The 27,567-nt window shown below is 40.6% G+C and overlaps 1 protein-coding gene and 1 pseudogene across 1 annotated transcript in view; both read right to left on the bottom strand.

Moving 5' to 3' along the window:
- The window catches only part of LOC117216802 (disintegrin and metalloproteinase domain-containing protein 10-like), a 160,394-nt gene that overhangs the window by 130,582 nt on the left and 2,245 nt on the right, over nt 1–27,567 (bottom strand). The window contains exon 2 of the mRNA XM_033463840.1: nt 14,211–16,180. Within this exon, the coding sequence (XP_033319731.1) occupies nt 14,211–14,301 (91 nt within the window). The 5' untranslated portion in view covers nt 14,302–16,180. The remainder of the gene's footprint in view (nt 1–14,210; nt 16,181–27,567) is intronic.
- On the bottom strand, nt 20,246–20,363 carry LOC117216840 (annotated as a pseudogene).

The raw sequence follows: 27,567 nt of genomic DNA, 5'->3' as shown, positions 1-27,567 counted from the left end.
AGGACGCGTTGATTTTCTTCTATTCTCTCCATCTATTATACCCTACTCTGTCTCTCTCTGTCTCTTTTCATTATTCTTCGGCTCGTCCATCCACTGCGTACTCGTTCTTCCCTTCTCAGTATACCTATATTTTCCCCTTCCTTTTCTTTTCTCCCTTTACACGTTACCTGATTTCCTCTTTGTCCTTCTACAGAACCTTCTTTGTCACAATATCACCGCCTCTTTCGACCCTCTTCGTACTCTCTTTATTTCTCCCTCGCTTTTTTACCTTGCATTTCCTAATTTTTCCCACTAACCTATTTCCATCTGCTGCTTTTCCCCCCGCGTTTCAATTCTTCGTCTCCTCGGAGGTTCATATTTCGTTCTTCTGCTTCCACGTTCTTCTTCCATCGTGAAATTATTCGAAGTCGGCAAGAAATCGCTACTAATTTACACACCGAGCTCCTTTATCCTCCTCCGAAAAGTTTCAATAATCCCAGCGACCGGTTTTTCCGTATCCCTTTGGCCGTTTCCCTCCGATACTCTAATCCCTCTCACCCTTACTATTCTACCGTCGATTCATCCCTTTATCCGCACTTCTCGACGAGTTACGAACGAGAGTGGAAAGGGATGATGATGAGGGGAGAAGCCGGAGGCAGGCGGAGAGCCCTTGACGACGGAAAAAACGCGAGATAACGACTGCGTTACGCCACAATCGTCCTGTCTATCGGGCTGGCTCCCTTTCTCCCTCTGTTCTTTTACTGTTCGTTGGTCACGTATTTACCCCTTGGAAACGTTGAAAATTCTTCTATCTTTTGGAAAGAAGGTATACCGAGGTCGAATCGGAAATAAGCAAAATCGTTTTGTTAAACGTCTAACTTTCCCCTTGAATTCATCGTTTATAATATGGGTGAAGCGAGAAATTTGCTTAAATTTTGTAGAACTTTGACGGTATAGTAAAATAACGCAGAATTTAGAATTAATGTTTCCCAGGATTTTTTACATTTATCTTAATTCCTGTAAGCGTTCTGATATTTATGACGAAGAGCGAGCTTTAAACTCTTTTTAGGAACTAAGCACCATATTTATAATACGAAAATAATTCTATATTTGACTATTTATCTACGTCTGTCCCGTGTTACACCGTAAAATAGTTATATTATCTCGGAATAACATGAAAAACTGTACGAAGGAAGAATGCAATCCGTTGTTAATCCTGGATATTTGCTTCAAACATGCTAGTTTCAAGGTAAAAAGTGTCAGTCCTGGGTCTCTACCTAATTCTTGTCCAAATATGTACCAAGAGCTCACGTTATTCAGCTTAAGTTCCTATTTGCGAAGGACAGCACTTTGTCTTGCGAGGTTACTAAATTAAATAAATCTGGAATAGCATGCCCTACTTTCCAACCGCACATTTTGCTAATACGTCCGAGTTCGCGGAAAGGGTTTAACCGTATTTATTTGTCATACTTGAATATTTCTTCCAAAAGCCACATATCTGGCCTAAAATATCTCTCCATTTATCTTTCTCGTGAAAGTAAATCGGACGACATTAGTCCACTCTGTGCCTTGAACTCTGAAATATAATTTCGAGAAGAGTCGCTGATAAAAAGTTCGATCTCCGCGTGAAGCGTCCAGCGTGAATCCCACCTGACCTCTCCGGCGAGAGTCGGTCCAACGTTGAAAATTCGCCGCAGTGGCGTATCGACTTTTTGCTGGCCCGTTGGAGAGAAGCAAGAATAACCTCCTCTGTATCCCGACCTCTGTGTGACCAACGAAGTACGAGAAGGAATCTTCTTCCAAGACTTTTTCCATTTCCGTAAAGTTTCCTACTCTGACTACGACGTTTGAAAATCCGGACGGTCCACGCGCGCAGCCTGCTACAACCCCGCTCGAGCGGAACAAAAAACGATCGCTCGTTCAGAGGGGTAGCTGGCGGAAGAGGGGATGGTTAGATTAGATCCATTTAAAAGCGAGAGGGTATCCGGTTTCCGAGTCGAATTAGCAGACTCGAATTGGATACGGAGGTAAATACCGATAGCAGGAACGCTAACGCATTTCGAACCACTTTTTCTTCGCGGAAGGTGGATTAAACCAGGCGATTACTACTTCCAGAGAGTACATTGTATGTCTTACAATGTGCATTACCATCTCTAAGTATTTGAACACCTCCAAATTGAGTTTTCCAGAAACCAAACTGATCAGCTCCACCTTTTACCAATTCCTTAATGATCATTACACCTGTAAGTATGCGATTAATATTTCAATATTCGATTAGTATTATAGCATTCAGATTTTACGAAGTTTCAACTATTCGTTAGAGAAAAACATGGGACTTGAGTGACGCGGGTACATTCTTTATTTCGATTCAAATGTAACAGAATGTTTGTACTAATTTTCGAAATATAATAAAAATGCGAACCTTTGATCGAAATACGTACGGACAGCAGTGTAAGTATCTTTAAACATTCGCGAAAAATATGGCTTTAATAAAACGCATGCACCTCGTCTGATGTATGGTCAACCTATTCTGCTTGCGATGTGGTTACCTTCGACTATGATGCATGTTGTCACGGTTTCCCTGTTATTACAAAATTGCTTTTCAGAATAGACAAGGTCAAACCGTTTAAGTCTTCCAGCTGAGGGCTGTATTTGACTGGGATATTTCCCTTACGACCTTTAGACATCATTGTACTACTTTCAACGATGATGGAAGGCATTCTTTTGTGACTGATCCATCATTGAAATGGATCACTAGCGTTGAAAGAAGGAAAAAGGGGAAAACTCTTCTTCGCGTAAAGCAATAGAATTCCTGCATGCTTCATAATAAACGAATAATGAACAAAATACGTGGAAAATCCGTACGTATTGCTTTTGTGATAAAATGAAAAACGAGCGAGATATTAATTTTATTCAATTTGTCGGTCATACAAGTGAACTCACATTTGTATGGCTTACCAATAAGTGAAAAATGATGCATCAAAAGTCAGTTTAATATATATTTATAACGAGTATTGCGTAACTAGATTTGGTGTATTTTGCGTTTGACAGGAATACGGGACACCATCAATCTTGCGGCTGTTTTCCGAACGCCATACTGCGTAATAAAATAAAGCGAGCAATGAATTTGCAAGGGAACGAACGTTCAATTCCTGCGGCCCATCAAACGTACGCTTTCCTGGGTTCCCTTGGTTAACGATCAACCACGCGACAAACCGATAACAACGTACAAATTTTAATTAGCATTCGATGGCGCCCAGTCTATTTAATTGTTGCGCCAAATTACCACGGTCCGTGACTTCGCAGCGGTTCGACTGAACCAACGCGTAACAAGATTGTCAGATTTCTAATTTCGATACGTCGCATGTTAATTAACTTCTTGTCTTATAACATCTCACCACACTCGTACAGATTGTGGTTGTTGCAAATTATATTTTTAATAGAGTCTGCCTCAGACTCCGACCTTAACTTTGATTTTTCAGATCCAAAGTATATAAATATAAATTACACGTGTGTTACGACCGTTCGCGGAGAGACGCGGTCGCGAGGAAAACGCGTCAGCGACAACGTGTATAACATAACAACGTGTATAATATATCGATGCTTCGCTGTTATGTTAATAAATCGAATTATGAAAAATTTACGAGTACAAAAACGCATAGAATGCGCATGATATGTAAAAATATAAAAAATATATAAACATCGAAACACTAACCAACTGGATACTATCGTTTATATTTCTCTAAAAAAAATCACGAGGCAAAGGGTTAAGAAGCGACAATGACTAATCAACTGCAAGCTGATCAACAGCGCTACACTAAACACGAGAAAAGGGAAAAATTCAACACCTGTGGTACAACGTGGGCAAAATTTTCCCGTGATTTCTGTTTAATACCCGTCGAATTACAATTGTGTCGGGCAATTAAAAACGCCGTTTTGCAGAGGACACGGTCTGTCTCTTCTCACGGATCGGTGATCGAACGTGACGGCTATTCGCCATGCCGTAAAAATTCATGGCCAAAATTTACGAGTGAGGAGCCTCGAAATTTCCGGCTAACGATCCGCTTCGAGAGGCCGGATTGGGAAAGTATGAACGAAAGGGGAAGAGAAGAGATAGAGAGAGAGAGAGAGAAAGCATGCCAGTTTTATTGGAGGCTCGTTTATGAGCCGTTTGCCGGCCGCTCTTTTACGAGCTATCGATAAATAAGCGGAGCCGCTCATGCGATAAAAACGGAACGCCTGTGTCCAGTCTATGTCGCCACGTCGGGAGGAATTAGAGAAACGTAATTGCAAATTCTCGCTGGATAGTGAGCCCTCCGTCATCCGTTGCGTCGATTAAATCGGATCGTCCGCGTGGAAAAGTGTCGGCCGCCTTTCTATCGGATTTTTAACACGCCGCCATTCACCGGTGATTGTAATTGGCCAATCGACGATGTTTTTGAGGAAATGTCCGACGACCGTGTAGTAATTCAAGCAAAAAGAAGATAATTAAACTCATTGTCGAGTGATCGAACTGGCGGTCGAGGTAAAAATCCAGTCACAATTCGCCCGTACCTTCATTCGACTCGGCCCGACTAGTCGCGGTCACGATCTACTTACGACGCGTTACACGCGAAAGAACTGAAACAACGATTTTTCTAGTAAATTTATCGCAATTTAAACGATTATACGCTTTACAGGGAACGTTGTAGAAATGTTGTGTGAACTTGTAGTTGTTCGCGGCGTTGATGAACGACACTGGTAAGCAAGTAATCTTCCGTAGACAGGAGAGATGATGTATCTCTCAATTATTTAATAACATTGATCGAACGGCTCATTAACCAGCATCTGTAGCCAGTGCATTTAACTAGTACCCGGCTCATCGGTGCTTTCGTCTTTTTTCTACCAGCTTTTTCTTCAGTTTTATGCAAAACACTGGTACCGTCTCCGGGCATCTAAAGGAGTTGGCCATAGGAGGAGCCTTGATCCCCGAGAGCATCAAGATCTGTCATGATAATCCGCAATCTCTTTTGCGTTCGAGTCGAGGAAGCTTCAACCAAGCTTTTCCCGTTCCATTTTGCTTACGGTAAACTGCAGTCATTCTCACAAAGACTCGCACTATTTTTCCCCCTTCACCGCTAGCAGCGAATCATCGCTTGCATCACTTTGTGAAATTACTTTGACATTTAATAATGCACCAGGATAGGAAATGCAGCAAGGAACGAGTTAAACGTTCGTTTAAACAAAATTTTATCCGCTCCAAGACGCTTCGCTAAATTTATGAGCCGTTTTAATTTCGTATCTAACAAGGAAGGTTCCCTAGCTTTAATGTTAATCATCGATTTTTCTGAAATTCTTGAAGCCAGTTTGTAGAGAAATATTTAACTTGTACTTTTTTTTATCGGCGCTTGAAAACATTTAGGTGGTGAAGGCAGTCTTTCAAATTGGATATTTTCCAACATTTCGCTATTTTATTGAACTTAAATTGAATAAGATGTAAGTTGATAAATTCCAAGCGTTTTATTACGATATTTGAGAAAAGCGTGCACTTAATTTTTGTTATTTGAAAAATAAAATCTTAGTAAAATAATTCGCTTAATATTCACCAGAATCCTTCGTCAAAAACTTACTGTTCACGAAGTTTCCTTGCAATTTTCGTTCCGGTTTGTAACCTCTTAGATCTTGCTTCTTAACGTTTTTCTTCTTCATTTCGAATCGAGGCTCTGTAGGTTCTCATACAGAGCTTGCATCGCGCTGAGATTCGCCTTTAAACCAGTTTTTATTTCATGCCATGCGATAAAGGCGGCATTAATTAAATTCCAAGCAAGAGCTCGAAGAAAGCCTCCTCGCGCAGGATAATCCCAGAACACTGCGTTAAAAGGCTTGCTTCCATTGAAAAAGCAAATTACGTGGCTGTTACTGCAGCAAACATATCTTAGAAACGCGGAAACAAAGATAATTCGCATTAAATACATCCCAGAATCCTGCTTGTAAGAGGCTTACATTGAAAACGGTAATGTACAGGTTCTTTCGCTTAACGAAAGGTATCGTGACGATACGTCATTCGGTAAACGTATTCTATCGAACTCTGAATAATTCCCTTCCACGTGAAAATTCCATTCCTGATAATAAGATGGTTGAGCGTTGACTGATAATTAATTAATTGATTTCTTGAACATTGGCAATGTTCACGAATAATTACAGCCTTGTGAATATTGGAACGACGTACGCGTCTCGCAAGTTAGAAATGGTAATGGTACTAATTGGTCGTGTAGAGCCCGAAACTTCGCGAGTTTATGATGCATATCAATTACTACTAATGTACAGCAAGAAAACCACTAATCCTAGGAAATTAGAAATTCTCTTGACTATAACACAAACGGAACTAGAGCGAAATATGATAAAAATGCTTACTAGAGAATCTGAAACACAAAAATAGACCCAACTTGAAACTAACTATCGCTGACGCTCTAACAGCGATGTGTCTCTACCATCCCTCTTGCGTTTCTACCCTGAAGGGTTTCGTGACGTGTTCTGCCCTTTCACCGAGCCATACCATCTTAGATCCCCGACCTTCTAGCTCCTTCTCCGTGTCTAGGTGCTGATTAAATTAAATCACGTTCATAGCTCGACGTGCATCCACCGGGCGTCCGTTAATCGAATCTAGCGCCGTTAATACGTTGGCGAAACTTCCTAACGAATTAAGAAACTGCCGCCAACCCTTGTCTCTAATAGGCTGCTTCCTCATACGCTATCGGCGTTTCGCACCCTCTGCCAAGATATTACTCTAACTAGTTTAATTAGACTCGTAACGGAGATCAACCGAGTAATAAATCATTTTCTTAGGTAATTTAGGATAAAGTCTGGTACGGTCTAGCAGATGTAGTGACCGTACGAATGAAACCAGTACATTGTTTCAATTATCTGGTTTTTCAAGCGCAAGGACGTTATTAATCTTGGGTGTTGTTCCTCGCGTACGCAGCAATTCATCAAGTTGGGGGAGCTTCTCTCCGTATGCACGGTGCTCCGAGGAAAAAAAGTAGTATGATGGTGTCGCGAGTGTAATAAACGTAAAAAAGTGCCTACACGTACGATGGAGAGAAATGAGACCGCCGAAGGACTTGAAACAAAATGCACCGTCATCAGAGCCATCTTCAGACGTGATATCTGCCAGCGGAGGGAATGAAATCTTCTAGCGCGTTTGCATTCGATCCTCCCTGTTTTTTTTTCATTTTTTTCTTATCCTAGAAGTGAAATATTATTCATAATTTCTGTTAACTCGTTAATAGAATCTCGAGAGAAACTCGGGCAAAGTACCAAATATAGTATTATGGATTTAATATTTTAAATTGATCTTTCTCTCTCCTAAAATATTTTTAAATATTAACTTTATATACGTTAAACAAATTTTTAACAAATTCCATTATTAATACGTACTTATTTTCTATGGAAAGTTGCAAGTATCTATGTATTTCTTGTTCATTTTAAATTCCTTTTCCTTTTATTAAAGCTTCGAGTGATTAAAATTGAATTCGTGGTCTCGTCGCTTTCTTCTTACAATCATAAAATTCACAATAGTTTCTGTACAATTTCTCTGTCGAAGTACCAATTAATTTTTCAACCTTAACGATCAAATATAATTCATGATTTCCGTTAAACCTGAAGTCGTTGTCTGACTATTTCTTTACAGTCATAGAATTCACAATAGTTTCTCTATAATTTGTCTATCGATGTACTAATTATTTTCGAGACCAGAATCGTTATATCTGACAGTTTATAGCCGAATGCTCGAAGAGATGGATTCGTTCGACGATCACTAGGAATTCTGGCTGCTCGTTACGATCACCAGAATATTCGAGCAACCACTCGAAGACGAAGACGAAGGACTTCCATTCGAACCTCATTAAGATCCTCTCGAGAGCTTCTTCGGACCAACTTTTCGATCCCTCCTAAAAGGTGGAGCTTGTTTTTTCTTCGTAGTGAGCGAAAACATCTTCATCCCCCTTTTCACAGAGTTATGCGTTCGACCCTCGTTTTGCATGCTGGTTACCACGCTGATAAATTATTTATTCCAGGGGATCTGATATCCCTTTTCGAAAGTGCAAAAAAGTATTCAATTTCAAGTATCGACGCTCGCGAAGAAGAGAATCTCGAGTATCGTTCAACGAGAAACTTATTAATTTCCAAGGTATTTGTGGCCGTAAAGAGATTCACTCGCTCTGTTCGGCAAATTTTGCAAACTGAAGGTGAGAGAAAGAAGGAAGAGGGGGGAGGGGGACCGTTTCCCTGGCGCTCAAACAGGGAAATTAGAGTTCACGGCGTTCGAGTAATCGCGAGTAATCGCGACACAGTCTTTTCGCGTTCCCGATGGCTCTTATGCGCTTGCAGCTGCTACCACGCGATAAGAGGATTTCACAATATCGAGTTACGAGCGTGTGCAAAGTCGTTACATCGAGGTCGAGTGCCCTTCGAGGACCCTCTATTCCACGCGAGCACTGCCAGGGGCAGCCACCTTGCAAGACACTCTTCCTCTCCCCTCTATCTATCCTCCTCTACCTGTCCTCCTTGTGATTCGGTTCTTCGAAAAACCAAGAGCCCTTCAGTCAGTTCAACCGGTTCACGATAACGCTGCCCTCTTTGTTTCTTTCCGATCTGTGTCTATAGTACACGAAATTCAACGATCCTTCGCTCAGCACCGACAACTTGGATATACTATTTATTATAATCGAACTATACCACTGTTTTAATTATGAAATTTTGCAATTGATTTTTATTGACACGCCTTTGTCTGATGTTAATGTACACTATATTACTTTCTATCCTTTCCTTCTATCCTTTCCTTCTATCCCTCCTTTCTATCCACCAACGGTATACTCTAACAATGAGAATTGTTTAACGATTTCTCGGACGTCAAATAAATGTAAAAGAATCCAGTGAATATAACCGAAAGTGAATGGTACTTAGACCAGTACGGTACTTGGTCGTATTACCGTCTTTACAGGCACTTCATAACAGTTCTATTCAAGACCGTAGTAGGAAATATAGCGAACAATAATTTAACGTTTATTTGTAGCACTGGCCTTTAACTACCTGGCCTGTGTGCAGCCAGATTTAACCACCGTACCATCAGTACTCCTCGCTTCCGTGAAAGCTACGTCTCTGAAATGGGCTAGCTTTACCCTTACGCAAAGATCGGTGTTTGCAAAAATGAAATTCTAATTAAATTTCCACAAGCTGTTAAGTCAACGTTATAACAGTTCCCGGTAATCGTCTCTCGTATTCCTTACCGGATGAATTCTACGTTATGTCGTAAGAGAGAGATCTAATCGAAGCCTCGTTCCACTCTCAATTTGTTTTCCACTTTCCACAACGTTTGACCCGTGCACAATCGGTCAAACGAAGACCACGTTCCCCTTATCAACGTTCCATCATTTAATACGGGTCTGCTCCAACCCTCTGTTCCCCGTTCGAGCGAAAACAATTCGATAATGCACATCGTTCAGATAAGACGACAGCAGCCACGTATTCATGGTTCGCCTCGAGCTAAGTATGAATATGCAATTTTATATTATACAGGCTTGTTACCCGTCGCGATTGCAACTTTTCCCTCTGTGGAGCCATCAACGTGGCAACGCCATCGTTAACCAGCACGGTTACCTTCGGATCGTATAATCTGCCCGCTAGCAGTTACCTTGATTTTTTCTTATGGTTTTCAACCAACCCCAGCTCGTTGCCCGTCCTTCTTACGTAGGCGGCTCTCGGATTTCAAAGTACAGGATGTGCTCCGGGCTCGGCTTTGTCTTCAGTTCTAGCTCCTTGCTTTTAACAATCTCACGGCTGCTCTTCGAGAGCTGCTTTTGAAAGACAATCTCTAAAAAACGTGCAAAATGTACGTTAAACTATACGCGATTGCCCGATTCTGGTCACGTAGAGTGTTGGACTGCGACCGAAATTTTACTCTTAATCTTTGCAATTTCATCTACTGAATAGGTTAATTAATGAATCGGAACCAGATAGATTCCAAAAGTAAATTTAGACAAATTAAATTCTCTATTGCTATTGCGCATTATTTTTAAGTGGTACTAGTCCGTGATTAATCAGTACGGTCAGACATCAGAGAAATAGGTGTTTCACTTCTTCTCGAAAATTAACAAACTCGAACGATATAGACACTAGAAATAAATTTAGAGAAACTATGCTGCAAATTATTATCGCGGTGTTTTTAAGTGGTATAAGAGCGTGATTGGTCAGATATCGCAAAAATCCGTATTTTATTCATCCTTGGAAATATTTTTATCAAAAAGTCGAGTCGACTTTGGTTTCGTTGATAGGTCAACTACAAAAGTTGTCCATTGCAGCCGAATATAAGAATAAAATGGAGGAAATGAAACGAGGCTGAGTATCGATCCGCTGTGCTTCAGCCAGTAAACATTCGCCGGTCATCAGTCGAATTTATAAAACATTCGCATCACCGTAGCCGAATAGTGTGCGTAACGAACGACCGCGAGCCATGAGTGCATTAGTCGCCGCAAAAATATGCAATTATACGGTGTACAGTTTCACCGCGTATTATTCATCACCGGTGTGCAGCCGCGTTTGGTTTACACTCGAGAACATGTCGCTTGTAATACAAAGTAGATACTCCTACTGATGTGGAGATAGGTATATGGTGGTGCATAGATAGCTAGAATAATTTATCGACGTATAACAGTCGCGTAACATTCGTCCATGCGATCAGGAAATTAACTGGAATTGCTGGAATTTCCTTTTATTTCTTAACCGAGTACATGTTTCTTTCTGTTTTAGCGCACTTTCAGTAAAATTCAGTAAAATTGCGTTAAACGGCGCGATCAAATTTACGATTCGATGTATTTATCACGTGTGGAGCAGAGAATGAAATTCTTTCCTCTCGAAATTGACAGGAAATCTCCGATTTCATCGCTCGACAAAATAAAAGTCACTTTCACCCTTTGTCACGCCCGTGTTTCACTTTCATCGTGAAATTTCGCATGATTTCGCTTAATTCACTGGGGAATGAGATCTGAACGGATTCAACCGCGATACAAATAATGATAAAGGAAAAGTAAAAAGAAAAGGAATGAAGGATGACGAACACTTTAAACGGCAAATGTCATGATATGATACAACACAGCGTGATTCCCTTGAATTTGATAAAGATGGATACGGAAATTTGGGGGAGCGTTGACAAAGGTTCGACTGAAACAGACATTTGCCTCGTTTCCATTTTTTACTTTACACCGGGGATCGTTCATTCTAGCGTTGAAACGCTCAACTTTTTCCTCATTTTTCTGTCTGCCAAATATCACTCTTCTTCGCCTTTCAACCATTCATACGACTATGGCCTAATTATTTTCCACTTCAAAATGTAGCTCAAACAAGCTTCAGTTTTCCATTATCTAGATATTAAACAGTCAAAAATGAATACGAGTGGCTCAAGCACATATTTTTCTATTTCTTTGTTTTCCGTTTGCGAGCAATAATATACGATAATAATAAAAATGCTATCCTGTGATTCGCATATTTTTAAATCGATTTCCAATAATTTTTATACAAATAAGGAAAGGCAGAAATTATTGTAAATAATAACGACGAGGAAACACAGCAATGTTTAATTATGTAATGGTGCAAAATTCGTGAAAAGTGTATGAAATGTTCAATTTTTAATTAGAGAATATTAATCCAAAATTCGAATGTTCCATTAGGCGACCCGTGCAACATTACAAATGTATAATGCAAATAATCGGGATCAGATAGGCGAAGTAGCTAGCGAAGCGAGACTTGATTTCACTCTTTGTCTTCTGTGTTCCACTGCCACATGAGTTACTCTTTTGAGACAGACTTGTCCAAATTAGAAGCAACGTATTGCCGGGGGATATATTGATCGCTAGACGTAATGAAATTGTTCCGTTTGCTGCTCTAATTGCGCCGGAATTTTTCGCGTAATGCAACCGTGCACACCGTGACGAGAGTGCCGATATTAAATTTTTCTTTTGGCTTGTAGCGTGTATGTCGGTCGTCTCTACGGTTTGGTTAAATATTTATCAGTCTCAGCCCGTTTGCCTTTGCACGCGCGATCGCTATCACCGATTCGAACGCTCTGCTACGTACAAACCACCGAGGCGTTGATCGAGGATCGCTCTTATCGGACTACGTGACGAGCTCTCTGTCGCCTATTTCCAATGAAATCCATCGCCTCGTGGGAATCCCGAGACAGGGAACAACGCGCGAAATGAAATCCGAGACACGTCGAACGCTTCTTGATTAAAAGTCTCGCCTGGTAAATTAATCGATCGAACTTGCGAATTCTTAAATTCTTTTAATTTCACTTTGTTACTCTGTTATTACTTAGATAAGAAGGGAGGGCGAAGTTTGACCCCCGAACTCGTTAATCGATGCAGAGTCTCGACAACCAGAGAATGTCTAAAGTGGGAAAGAAACAACGAGTAAGTTTCTCGTCGTTTTAACGAATTAATTTCATTAGAATGGAAAAACTCCGATCGGAATTCTCTTCGCGAAACCAGTTGCGTCTATCAGTATCAGACCAGAGGTGGAACACTCGAGGGACGTTACGCCAATTACCGTTTGAAACATCCGTGCGGGACATTTTCGCGGATAAAGAACAGAGTCCAACTCTTTTCGACGAAGGTAGAAACATTTCCTCTCTTCTTCTCTTTTTTCTTTCTTTTTAATGGTGCACCGAAAAGAAACGATAGCGGTGTTGACATGAGTCGGTTGATCTCACGCGACGTTGAATCCTGATGGACTAATTCTCGAAATGGAAGCGCGATTACGCGAGCAAAGCCACGTAATAGTCGGTGCTGCGCGTTTGCGAAATCGAGCGTGCCTTTCCGGTGTGCGCGTCGCTCGATTTACCGTCGGTTCGTGTCTTCATTTCCATCCACGGAGCTTGAAGAAAGCGACGACACAAAAGAGAGAACGGTGATACCGATACAAAGAGCCTGGAAAAAGGTGGCTACTTTTCTTTGTGTCTGCCGCTGTAGGATGGTTTCCAACCATGGAACCGTCTATTACCTACTCCAGATCGTTAACATAACGCGTATTAATCGTTGTCGTCGTTACAATGATGTTTTTTTCCGACCAATTGTTAATGACAAAATTAAATTGTCTTTTAAATTCTATTGTATGTTAGAAAAGAGGGTAATCCGTAATATTTCCATAATTGGTACGGTTAATATTACTCTTTTGAATGGATAAATGTGAACAAAAGTTCAACAGCCTCAATTTAGAGTAGATAGTACAGCATTACGTCAGGCTGATAAATAGCCTTACTCTATTTAAAATGTTTTGATAAAATGAAGATTTATATTAATTCTATCATTGGTATGAATAATATCCCTTTCACTGAATAGATGTAAAAGAAGTTCAACAAATACTTTTACGTACGCGTAACGCACAGGAAGTGGTTGACAATGGACAGCCTCATTCTACTTGAACATATATCCACAAGACTGAAACTTCCCCACTTATTACTTGCTACATTATTTTTGTAACCTAACGAGCGTATTTTTAATGAAGAAAGTTGACGGGGTTCGAAGTTTGGATTAACAAAGAAAAGCACAAAGGAAGTCAACAGTTCTTTTTAACAGTGGTTCGACCAGAGAGTATGTTTCCTATCATCGTTAGTCGACAGAGAACGTTTAGCACAGCGTTAAGAACTTCAACGAAACGTCGGGCAACTTTTCTACATCGGATTATCAACGTTGCGAGATGGAATAACTTTTTGTTCTTGTTGTTAAGCCGTTATCGTTCGTCTCTTTTATCGCGGAGTATTTTAAATTACGGTGTTCGCGTCAGCCGTAAAACTACAGTCTGCCAACAGCGATGGGGGGCAAGAGGGTGAAAGACTGCCAGAGCTCTCTCGTTGGGGCTCCTGTAATTTCGATGGAAAAAGGACCGGGAAAGAAAGAGAAAAAAAATTGCAACAAACTGTCGACGTTCTACCAAACCGCATCGCAAGAGAGACCGTATGTTCAAGATGTAAAAAAATCAACGGGCGTGCATAGGACGATAAACAACAATACCAACAACGATGCAAAAGAAACGACGAAAAACTTTATTCCCTATATTCGACGAATGAACGTTTGCTTCATAATCCTCTCGCTCTTACGAAGATACGAAAATCGTATGGTCGAATGGATTCATAATCATCGGGCTTATTTCATCGACGAAAAAAGAAGCAATAAGAAATTACTAGTAGATTGGGCACATACCTTTGTGCGGTATTAGCGGCCAGGGATGTAACGGGGAGCCGGCAACCAGCCAGACACATGCCAGCAACACTCCGAACATTTTCACCCCCATCCACTTTGGACAGACGGAAACTTGCCTGCTTGTCCTCTCACCTCTTCCTCTTCCTCCGCCACCCCCTCCTCTTCTTTAACTTCTACGTTCACGTTGCAGTCCGTTGTTCTCTTCTTCTCTTTTTTCACCTACGAATCCCTTTTGCTCCTTCTTTGTCTCTTACTTTCCCAGTTGACCCTCTTCTTCTTTACCCTGACACACACGTACAGACTCTCTATAATCTCTGCATTCTCTCTGACCTGGTGTATTCCTTGCTTTCCTCGTCTGCAACTTCTGCCTTCTCTCTCTCTTCCACTCTCTCGATCGTTCGTTCCTTGTTTCGAGTCTCCTCGAACTCTCGTCCAACCAACCTGACTTGCTTACCAGAAGGATGAACACGGCTGGCCGGGCCAGACACGGACGTAGCTGCTCGCGACCGTGCACCGAGTCTCTGACCCACGTTATCAAACTGGTATCATAGTCTCTACAGCTCCACCCCCTTTTTGCGCTGCAACTGACTTCACGCGAACGGTGCGCGCTGTCTTCTCACTGAAAGCTTTTTAAGCACGCCACTGAATTAGTCGAAAACCACTGCGAATCAGGTCGTTACTGTGTTCTTTCAACTGTGAGAGTATCGTCTGGTGTTAACTTGTCTTTGCACCTATATTTACCAGTACTATATTTTATCAAAGTACCATTTCTGTCTGTCGTTAGAATATCGACGTTCTTCGAAGAATGGAACGTCAAGCCGAAGGAAGAATTAGAGTACGTTTCGCAGATCTATTCTCGTGAGAGGTGAGGCTGATCCCCGGCTGCTGATCCCTAGCCACGTGTTATTTCGTCGAATCGAGTTCCGTGTTCCTACGGACCGTGCATACGTAGCTAGCACCCCGGTCGCGTTTCTACAGGCTGGAAATACAGATTGGAAATAAATTCCACTTCGAGGCAGCGGAGAGTGGAAAGAACAGGATGCACGAGACTGTTTCGAGGAGGCAATGGATTCGTAAACCGATCTGTCGAGCATCACGACCCACCCGTTGGAAATTCTGCCAAAAGTCACTGTCACGTCGATGGAGAACCAACGATTGACGTTGAGCCACATTTGAACTCCGCTTGCTTTATTTTAGTGGAAAAACTGGACGGGTTTTCAGGCTTCAGACGTCTATGTGATTATGTAGTCTCTTCAGTCGTATCCATTGTAACTCTATTAACGACCTAGATTCTAGTCGATATATCTCTATCTGTTCGACGTTATTGTCATTCTCGTGTTTCATCTATCAGCGTTCTAGAATCTACACCTACTCGAATCGAGTCTAAACACTTGGAATACGTCAAAGTCGATGAAACTGTAGCGATGTCGATGTCTGACTACATCTCCCTCGTTCTATTGCCACTGGCGAACGTTCGATAACCGAACTGGCAGAGAATGAGATACTTCTTGACTGATGCATCCCTGGATCAAGGTGAAACCTTTATCCTTGAAGGAGACAGCTCAGTTACATCGATAGAAATCTCCGTTGACGATGGGATGACACCGGAACATGTGTAAGTAGTAGTCACAGCGAGCGGACACTTATTAAACTTTCCGTAGCCTCTGGTCGTAGCGGAATCGTGCTACATCGTACTTCCTTTCTCGCCAGACGAGAGAACGGCGTCAAAGGGAAGCTTCTGGTTCCTCTAAACTCGTGGATTCGTATCACGCGACGCCAACACGCCCATCCTTCTTCGTCCCTGTTCCTCCAACACCACCAGGATCTCCGGCCTCTAATGAAATACTTCGCGTGGTTGACTGGTTATTAAAGCGGCATTCACCGTTCAAAGGAACTGCCGATGATCAACGCTCCACAGCTTGTCCACAGTTCGGCCAACAACATTCGCGGTTGTTTCCAGCGATGCGTGCCTGGAAAACGATGCAACAACTCGTTTCATTTCGTTCTTGTACAACTAGAAACGCTTAAACTTTGATTAACTCAAGAAACTCGAAACCCTCTCCTTCGTTTTATTCGAAATATTCTTTGATTAATCGTTCTCGAATTCGAAAGCGCATCTCAAGTTAAAAAAAAAGATACTAATTTTTAATAAAGCGTTTCAAATTATTTGAAATCGAGTGAACGTTTTCACTTGACTCGAAATACCGTTTCAAATTTCTATTCCCATTCTCACTAATCAGGTCACTCGACTTTAAGCCGGTTGGAACACTCTACTGATGCAAACCTGTTGTTTCGCTTGGTTCGAATTCAAGCAATTCCATTAATTTGATCGAAGCTTACAATTACGATTTAAAAAGTTTCAGATTTAGAATCTCATTGCTACAATGTTTGTTCGTCTATTTTTTTCTACGATCGGTAAATAAGTGCGCGCGCAAGGTTTAATTTCACGACCGCAAAACACTTGCAACTTTATCGAGCGGGTCACGAACGCAGAAGTATTGGAAGTATTTAGCGAAGTTGCATTTTAATAGGATGCAAATAAAATTCGCACGCCGCTAACGAGCGGGACCTCGCTTCTGAAAATGTTTTGCACCGAGCAACGTTCTCTTCTTCTCTCGTGCTTTTCCCTTTCTCTTTATGCGGTCGGCTGGCTTTGTTTGCCTTGCCACACTTCTAGATGAGAAGCTCGATGGAGAGACATAATTTGATTCGTGCCAGAAACTAATCCCAAACGTTTACAGGGTTCTCTATAGCCGTACTTTATCTCCGAGTACAGTTTCACAGATTGATAAACATTTGCATTTGTAGTTTTTTTTATACCGTTTTGAATATTTCACAAATATAGTGGTGTAATTCGTACTTGTACCGCGACAAATATTACGAGTATTTGACGATCATAATTTGGAACATTAAAGCAAACGTATAAAGCTACAGAAAATTAAAAAGAGGATTAGTTTTTATCTGAAATATTATCGATGATAACAAGCAGAAAACACGGTGAGGGATTTTTAAATTCAACGATTAACTCCATACTATGAAAACTATAATTTTACGTATTTAGGGGATTAAATATATATTTTCGTACTCTGTTGAGCATTCCAAACATAATTCATTACTTGATTGTTTTTTAAATTTCATAGGTTCGTCATCTGTATTTACACGAGCAAGTTGCTCTTAAGAAATGAACTCAAGAAATCAAGAAACGAACAGAAATCTATTTCTAATGTTCTTGAATTTTACAGTGAGTAATGCTCAAATCAAACAAACAGAAAGAGAACAGAATCCGTAACGATATTTTAGCTTCTTCGTTGATTAATGTTACGAAGACATTATTCATGTCAATGAAGAAACAATTGTTAACGCGATGACGGACGTATATTATAGTTCGAAAGAAAATGTAACGATTGGTACATTAAATCCGAACAATTGCTGCCGCACAGTTTATTATACCGTAATCCCGTTTCATTAATTAGTCGTGCAGCTCACGCTAAATATTTCACCCCTTACACTTCCTTGCATCTCTGCATTGTTAGAGGAATCCAATTAAACGAACGATTTATCTTTGTCCAACAGGACAACAGCTACCTCTTGCTGATATTAATTAATGTATTTGAAAAATATTATTATACCTTGCTTCTCGACCAACGTCTTTAACTTGTAATATTTCATGCTGCGATATAACCAGCGACAAACGTAAATAACTCTAATAATAATTGCTGCTATCTGTTGTTCAGAAACTTTAAGAAATCTCTCTCGAGAATTTTCCCCGAGAGAAACGTTCTTTTCGAGACGCCAGAGTAACCATACGCGGTAATTTCGTGTACAAGAAAAATTTACATGCAACCAGCGATAGCGGCATTGTTTTCGACGCAACGAAAGCTTGTTTGTCTCCGAAAGATAAGAAACCAGCAAGACGGTGTTGTGAGTGATAACAGAACCGAGTGTTCTGGAAGGAATATTATCGTACGAGAAAAATACTAGGGCAGACAGTAAATTACTCTCCTTCTAAAAAATAACAGGTGTTGAGGATATAAGATTATCTCAACTTTACGATACGGACAGCACACCTGCTATTTTTTCAGAAGTTGAAATTTTCCACATTGCACATTATAAAGTTTACAACTCAGATCACGTCGACAACATAATTAGCACGTTTGAGCGCTCGAACGGTCCGCTCAATAACAGACGACGTGTCATAAACTTCGATCACAGATTGGAATTCAACGATAGACAATCGGATGAAGTCGCTAACGTGACGTTACGCTACGCACCCTCGACCAGGTATGCACAAGACGCACCACTTGCGAGAAGCCCACGACAGTTGAACAGTCACATGATTGGACAAACATAGATTCCAACCTCGCAGAAAACGTTGACGAAAGAACATTCCCTAAACCGATACTTAGAATATAAACACCAGGCGCTTACAGAATAAGACACGATTAAACCTTTCACGTTTATACTAAACACTTCAAATAAACAGAAAAAAATCACAATCAAACTAGAACTCTTTAATCTCCCTGCACATTAAGCGTTAATATCATTCAAGGTTCGCGATTCCAGTTTTTCAATTTAGCTGATCGCCAATTAGTTAAGAGGTCGCAACAACAGGTATAAATGAACCGAGAAAATATCTTGTTTACTGCAAATGTAAAATTACATTCGACTTCTCCTAGTTTTATATAAGATGAAATAATCGGTTTAAATATTAAACATTGAATATGTAAATCCTTCACGTATGTTCAAACCGTATAATCTGTCTCTATGTTTGTAAGTTTTAAAGCGGATAATAATTGAAGACCACAAGGGAAAATATGATAAGCCATCGTATTTTTCCTCTGTAATCTTCAATCGTTGAAGCTTTTAATAATTCTCTAATTGTTTCTGCCATTTATCTCTGTACGTATAAGTATCCTAATACTTACGAGGATAGCCGTGTATATGTAGAGAGCGTTAAATATGAAAGGACGACTAACGATTGAATGGCGTGGGCGATCATTAACAAGGGCCACAAAATACACTATTAATTTGAATCTAGCCTGGTAGTCGTAACACTTCATCGTTTCGCGTAGAAGCAATTGAAAGCTGTGATTGCGAGGTGATTTGTACTCGGTGTAAAGCGGCGCTGGCTTTATCGTATTAAATGGATACTACTACAATCGAGACGTGTACTCCGGTAAGCGAGTTACTGAATTTTAATTGCGAAGCTTCCCCCTTGTTTTCGTTGCGCCTTATCGTGTTTTCGCTATTTATCACCTGCTGCACGGAACTCCCGGTTTCATCCGCGTCTTGCTTTAGTCACGCGTCCCTTTGCATACCGATTTAACAATGTGCACCCCGACGAAACGCAATTAACATGATAATTAGCCATTTCCGATGCCTATGCTGGTCGTTTCGCCATTTTTAATTGTCGCTAATAGAGCGAACACTCGACCAGAAAAATCTGACAAAAACGTGGTTTCTTTTTAAACGAAGCAAATGATTTCTTTTCTGTGTAGTTAAACACTATCATATACTCGAGTAATGAAACCGAGAAAACAAAAGTAATAAATTTATCGACAGAAAATTTTCTTTTCGCTGTACTTTAACAAGTAATTAATTATTAAGTTGCTATCGCAAAATATATAAGGTGCTTCTACTATGAATAATGCCCTTATTTTTTATATACATTTTAAGTGGAGGAAATCCGCACGGACGCCAGGCCGCTTCTGGGAAAAGCGGCGTGGTAGTGTCGGGCTCCAACCGATTAAAACCTCCACGATAACCGTCCCGGCTGCGATCGAGAGAGGCCCGGGAATCGCTGTGAGCGTCGCAACGGGGCCTCCCCCGCGCGCCTAATTAACCACCACCACCGCTCATGGAACGGTGTGTAAACACCATTGTCATCACACCCTCGTCGCCGGAGCCGCCGTGCCAGGCAGCCCCCCCCGTTCCCCCACCGGACTGCTTAACGGCCCCGAGACGCTGAACCGCCAAGTGTGCAACCCGAACCCCACGGCGGGGGGGGGGGGGGGGATGGCGGGCCCGGCGCGCTTCGCCAACGCCACACGGAGTCCCAGGCGTTAACCCATCCAAGTACTACCCGTGCCCGGCGCTGCTTAACTTTCGTGATCTGACGGGAACGAGTGCACTCAGTGCGGCCAGGACGTTGGCACTATGAATAATGCCTGCGAAATAATGAACTACATAAACTGAAATGCAGAGAAAAATAACGATTACAAATACTATCTTCTAAAATTTACCTTAGAGTTTATGATTATTTATGCCATCTCCTTGCGGTAGATAAATTCGTGAGAATAGATTCTCTGTTTTTTAAGAGGTTGAACTAATTACTAGATTCGTAAATTGAGAAATTCATAAAAAAAAAGAAAAAAAATAAAGTTGATCGGTTTAGTTTTCGAACGAGAAACCAATTAACAAACATTTTTATCATTGCTGAAGAAACATTCAATCCGAAAAAGCTTAATTTTCTGATTTTATCGCGAGTTACCAAATACAAACTGGTTAAAGGTATTTTTGAAAGCCTTCGAATGAAAAATTCGCTGGGTTGGTCGATTTCTTGAGGCTGAAGCGAAAAGAGAGCTCGCACGCGTTTCCTCCGGATGTGTAGCAATAAAATCAACGCTATTTGTTCGACGTACAGGTTTTACGAGCGAACGGGTCGCATTGAACTAGGGCGACACCGTTGGTGGTGGAGAAGTGGTCCGTATAAAAGAAGGTAGGAAGACCGTGAACCGGCAAGTGGCGTCCGGTAAAGTGGACCGCGTGAAAGGCGACTTACTGTCGCGCTCGCTCGCTTTTGGCCCTGTGCTCTTCAACGAGCACTTCCTATCGCGATCGACGCCACGACAAAGCCGTGCTTTCACCACGGAGACGCTGGACGCAATGTGAAAAGAAGGACGTATCGCGCTTTTACAACTTTGCGGATTGAAATATGCCAATCGTATGAAAAAATCTTCCTCTGTCCTGTATAACTCGGACAACATCTGCAACATTTCAATATGATAACTGTTTAACCGTCCTGTGCTCTTTCAATCATTTTTTATCTACTCGTAACCTATCGGAATTCCTTAGGTTTGAAGATAAAATGAAAGATCATTAGGCATCTAGAACATTTCACAGGTGACGTGAGATATTTTTAACCCTTACGTGGTGCTTGACTAATTTAATAATATTTTTTATCCATAAGAAATTGTTTAAGTTGGACGATAAAATCTACAAAATTTCTGTGAAAAATAACGAATCATTCTCATCTGCCTGGTAACTGTAGGATAATATTAAGAAAGCCACCTTGCGTTTCAGCGTGTCGTATCATGATTCAACCTCTTGCAATTTTAATCGCATCAATTTAAATCAACCTCCGTAACCTGCGCATCTTTCTTCTGTATATGTACATTAAAAAATATACGCTGATATAAACATTCGCCGTGGTTAAGTAATTGAGCGATTAGATGTTTATTCATGGAAATAAACTTAATTAATATAGCACACACGAGTCGTGCAGACCTGGTCGTTATATTATGCGTCTGCATACGGCAGAGGGTCGAAGGATGAAAGTAGTAGGCTGAGAACGGAAACCAATTTGTTTCGATGAAAAGAGCGAGATAAATTTAATAATATATTTTCTAAGTGGCGCATTCGCCAGCCTTTTCAAAGATATAATACATACACCGGTGTTTGTGTAATTAGAACACGTTTGCAGGAAACACAAACACGTTTTCTCATTATAACCGATAGAGGATTTTATAAATTCCCGGCATAATGAGACACCGCAATCCTGGTCGGTTCCTATCCTCCACGGAAAATTAGAACATATTTGCGAGTGATGTTGCGCGATAATAAATTTAATGAAGCTGCTTTACAAAGCGATAGCGGAAGACAGGAGGGAAATAAAAGCAACGTTAAACGAGATTTCCGCGACTTACTGCACGTCGTTTCTTTCAAACAGGCTACAGCAACACCGCTCGGTATACGTGTACTGTTACTTCTCGTTAAATCGTACGAAAACAACATTTTGGTTGAACATCTTTCTAACGAGATCTCGCTGCGAATTAATTTTTTTAAAGCGCAAATTGATCGGAAGCTTGGAAATCATATTTTTCACCATTTAAAGGCTAAGAAGCTTAAATACACGTACGTTTAACGATACACTTGATTAATCGAGCTTCTGACAAGCGAGTTCACGTGCAAGAAAATTAACTAAAAATACTCGATCAAGCCTCGATATATCGTTCACGCTCGATACGCGAACGAACAAAGGGTTGAAAATTGCCGGACGTGAACTTTGACCGCACTTAACGCGTCGAGAGCAACCTTTCGAAAAACTTGTCGCTACTCAGGATCGTCTTGCACTCGACCGATGCATTTTTCAACGTCGTGTCACGTATTCATAACGTACGTGTAAGAGAACATCAAAGCAAGCCGGGAGGTGAAATTATTACGCACGCATTACGAATCTCGGAGCGTGAAAATATGAAAAAAATTTGCAGCAGCAGGAAAACGTTGATACTCTAGAAAAATCTTGTCTTTGATAAATTTAGAATGACTGGCTCTATCCGTTTGAGGAGACTTGTTTCGGGTAGTACTTTTAATTGGTCACAGTCGAGCACAACCAAAATTACCTGAGTTTTTTGCTATATCACCACTTCCCCTTTCTATGCCTTAACGAATGCTGCTGTTCCGTCGGATTTCCCAACAGACCGAGCTTACGAAAAGCTAAACGCGGTTTAATTGGATCTTCCTCGTACACCTGCATAAGATTAACTCTTGTAGGTATATGTGCTTTCTTACAAAATCATTGTTGTGACCTACGTATCGACAAGCGACGAAAATCAAGCGAACGCTTTAAAGAGATTTAGAGGATAATGGTTTGCCGGAGGCAAGAGGATAATTGAGTGTAAAAGTGGATCAACTAGAATATTTAAAAAAAGTCAACAAATCATACAGCTGTCTAAGATAGATATACTGCTCGCTCAAGAAGTTGCAACATCTCAAATACGAAATCGAACAATCTTTTTTGGCGAAAAAAGGAACGAATTCTTCCAGTTTTGTATAATTAATACAGCTTACTAGAGTTAATTGATTCTATTATTTCACGTTTAGAAAAATGTTTGGTTTACCTTCTTTCTTAATGCTCCAATTAACACTAGGATTGTTAACACTTAAAATATAAGGAAATGAAAATAAAAGATACATAAAGAGATATACGATGAAAGCTTTATCTACATATTTTATCGAAAATCATTGAAATCCTCAAAAATCCCCAAAATTTCGTTATAAATTTATGAAGATACTACGAAAAAATACGAAATACTCATTTTCATTCTGGTATTAACTACAGTAAATAATAAATCTACACATAGCCAGCATAAATTACAGATTTTGCCAAGCAGATTATCAGATTGCATTTTCAAGTAAATAAAAATCGCGGTTGCCCACTAACGATGTGTGTCTAGTTAAACTAATTAAAACAGTAGTGCGTGATATCTGGTTGATTATAGATACATAATATCCCTCCAATGCTTTCAATAACACGGAACAACGATGGAAGAAACACGGATAAATGATTATTTATGATTTTATCGATTGCTACGGAATTACGAGAATCCGTACACTCTGGAAATATTTAATTCGATAGAAACACCAAGCGAAAATTAAATTCTATTTATCCGTAATATTTGCACAGCCTATCCATTACGAATTACACCAATATACCGATAACATTTTTGTACACTCCGTAAAATACGATTTTCATTGGATTTCTCACAAATACGAGATCGTCGTACACCGTAACAAATTTAACTAAAATTGGTGGTTGATATAGATCTCGGTGATATTTTATCACCGAAAAATAGATCAGCGCCAGTCTTTGTTTAATGGCATCATCAAACTTTTTCCCATCGACTGGCGAAAGGATTTATTTGCAGAAAACGCGCGGAAGATCCGTGGAAAAACGATATTTCGAGCGAAAACTATGAAGCGGCTGGCAATAACGTAGCATAGTAAAACGAGTCTCGATGCCGAGTTATCGCGCTTACGCTCCAGCGTTTTATTTATTGCGATCGCGTTGCGCACAGCCAGACTAATTAATATCTCCGATATGCAGATTACTGGTCGCTATAGGATTTAGTTTAAATGAAACACTCGTATATTCCTTTAAACAGAGTTTTAACTAATTTTTTCCCTGCGATCTCTCGTTTCGTCGTTCGTTATATTTTCCCAACGAGTTTCCCCAATTACATCCAAATACTCGACCAAATTCAAAAAAAAAAAAAGGAAAAAATGTCCAATGCACCAATTAGACAAGACGAAAAGCCACCAAAGCTTTGGAAAGAGTTGATAACTCGGCTATAAAGGAAAAGTCGCATCTTCGATGTTTCCCGTACCTCTGATTCACGAAGCGGCACACGAAACACGGTTACGTGTAACGCATACACGACGAGAGAAATTTCCGTGGCCTGGAGGCGAAGCAACGCGCGGGAACCAGGGCTTGAACACGAGTGGCCGTGAATGAGAGGTACGTATACTCAGCCACCTGTAGCAAGATATTGCTTCTGTCTTATCGTAAAGCAAGATGGATGGAAAATAAACTGCAAGGCCGCGTATATGTTTCAGTTCGGTCGACTGAATGGAACACAGGAGAGAGAAAAAGAGAGAGAGAGAGAGAGAGAAAGTTAGAGATAGATAGGAAAGCAGGTGGAGAACAGGCTGGCCGCGCACCGGGATTCAATTACCCCGGAAGAAGACCAGAATTTTGTATCATCCCCGGGGCACAGCTACAGATTTTCAATGAATCTTGTCTGATTGTACGTGATCGGTAGGCCGAGTTAGTTACACGACCGAGTCTAACCAATTGCCTTCGTTTATATCCCTGCCTTTTCTCGTGTTTCCTTTCCGTTTCTCTGACTTCCTGTCCCTTTTCTTTACTCACTGTGTTTCGCCCGTTTGATTAATTTGCCAGACATCGGTAAAATCCGCAGGGAATGTTTTGATCGTTGGTTCTTGATAAACGATAACGGTATCGCACTTTGCGTCAAAGCTAGACGTTATTATCCGAGGTAAATTTGTTGGTTTCTTGCTACCATGACAGTTTAATTACATTCTACTCGATGCCGATATAGGAGCTGGTTTTGTGTTACGTAAATGATACACGATTCAATTAACGGTACGCGGCCTCTTTTTAATTGAAAGTTGAGAAAGAACGGGAGACGAGAGAATAGATTCGTAAAAACGTGGGAAATCCGAAATTAAGATCGCATCAACTTTGCCTCGGTTGCTACTTCAAAATTAAGAACGTTTAATCTACGCGAGCAAATGTATATATCATCTGTAATAGCGCTAATATGAAATTAGGTTAATTCGGTGGGCCGCGATTTATTAATGTAGCAATGTTGGAATTAAGAAGCGCGTTTCAGCAGATTACACTTACAATTTTTCATCCCTTATGAAATTAACGTTTCCCAGACGCACGCCCGTGGATATTCTTACGCGGCGCGCTTTTACCATTCCAGGTTTTAGCGCAACTTTATCCTTCGCCATGGGTGACATAAAAAAAGGGATTTGTAACATACATATTCCTTATTAAAGGTATCCGGTGATACGTTTAAATAATATCTGCGCGTTTACATGTTTCGCAACATTAACCGTGTTAAAAAAGTGTTATACTTTACGTGTTATACTTTAAAAAGAGGAAATTTGTGTTAAGATTGATTAAAGATGCAATGATCGAGACGCAATGCGTATAAACATCATTAAGACGAGTATTTATTTCATTTATCGAAGATTCTACAATCCTTATATCTACGATCTTAAAATATCGAACGAGATAATGCTTCGTGATCTTAATAACTTTCTAATAATATTTGATTTTAGCATCTTTTAACGCTGATAAACGAATGTGTGTATTCTGAATACGAGAGACATTCGGAAATAAAAGAAACGATTACGTACTCGAATAATTCCTTAGAAAATCTGCCGTCGCTTTAATTTTTCCAATTCCGTAACGCATCGTCTGAACAGTTCGACCGAAATCGAACGTTTTCGTCTGATTCCCGAGGCGACATAAATTTCGAAATCACATTGACCTAGAAAGAAACTCGTTTGATCGCCTTCATCTTCGCTGCACCCCATCCCACCTCTCTTAAAAAAAAAAAAACATTTCTTTTCCCTCCTCGCTTGCAGCCTTTGCCCAACCGTTTCGAATCGCGTTTCGCGACGACCTAAATATTAATGTACTACTTTATTAGATATCGTTCTCGTCACATTTGTTTGCCAACGACTCGTTAAACTATATGAACGCGTCCCTCAAAGCACTCTGTGTCTCTCCGAACAGCGAGTTCAGTCAAGCTTCAGTCAAGTTCTTGTCGAGCTCTAGTCTCCTTCTTCCTTTGTGCTTTTTTAGCGACCGATACACGCGCGTTCTTGCGGTTAGTTATCATTTCCAGCCTGACTGTTTCGCGTTCTTGCGACCGACGTCCGTGGGAGCGCCGCCAACTGACTGGCAATTTAAAAGACGCCGCGTGTCTTCGTGCAAATTGCTCAAGGGAAGCAGTTCGAACAAGAATAGTCTGTCGCCAGAGTGACGGATAAAAGCTGTCAGACAATCGAAGATTCTCGGCATTCGCGATGACCTCAAGAACGATTTTTCGATATTTCCAAAGGATCGAAAGATAATCTCGAACTGTTTCAGGAAAGCAACTAGATCAGGTATCAGATTAATGAATAAAAATGATCAATTAGGAATATCCAGTATTCCTGAGTGCTTCGAAAACGATATTTCGAATATCGGTGAAGATTTCCACGATAAAGATTGGAAATATTCGTAGCTGAAATCACGGTCTGTCGATAGCTGTGGTTATCCGGGGAAATAATCGATCTATCATCGGAAATCGCGTAAAATTCATCATCACCGTGACTTAATTTCCATCGAAAAATGTGGTCCGATAATCTTGAAAATTGAACTGTCTTCCTATTCTTCCGCTAAATCAATTCATGACCACGATAGCAAATGGTTGTTCGCAACATTAATCTCGGAACCATATCGGCCATTATATCGAACAAATAAATTTCGCCACCGAAATTATACACGCGCGATTGTTTGCGAAATCGTGCATCGGTTATTGACAGGTGAAGCCGCGTGTATTGTTTGACTAAACGCGCATAACCTTACGTAAAGATTACATGGGTTATAATAGGTATTCATTACAGCGTGAAAACTAACTTTCGTTCGGGTGTCGTCTACTTACTGATCTAACAAAGTTAAACGAAGCTAAAAATCATAAAAATTGCGAAGCATAACGCTAACAGGCATTTTAAAGCCGTGCTCTTTCGTTGACAAGGCCACGCAGCTCACCTTTTT

The sequence above is a fragment of the Bombus bifarius genome, unplaced genomic scaffold (assembly GCF_011952205.1).
Source record: "Bombus bifarius isolate JDL3187 unplaced genomic scaffold, Bbif_JDL3187 scf7180000007973, whole genome shotgun sequence".
NCBI lineage: Eukaryota > Metazoa > Arthropoda > Insecta > Hymenoptera > Apidae > Bombus > Bombus bifarius.
The sequence above is the reverse complement of the archived record's forward strand: the minus strand, read 5'-3'. Positions and strand labels throughout refer to the sequence as shown.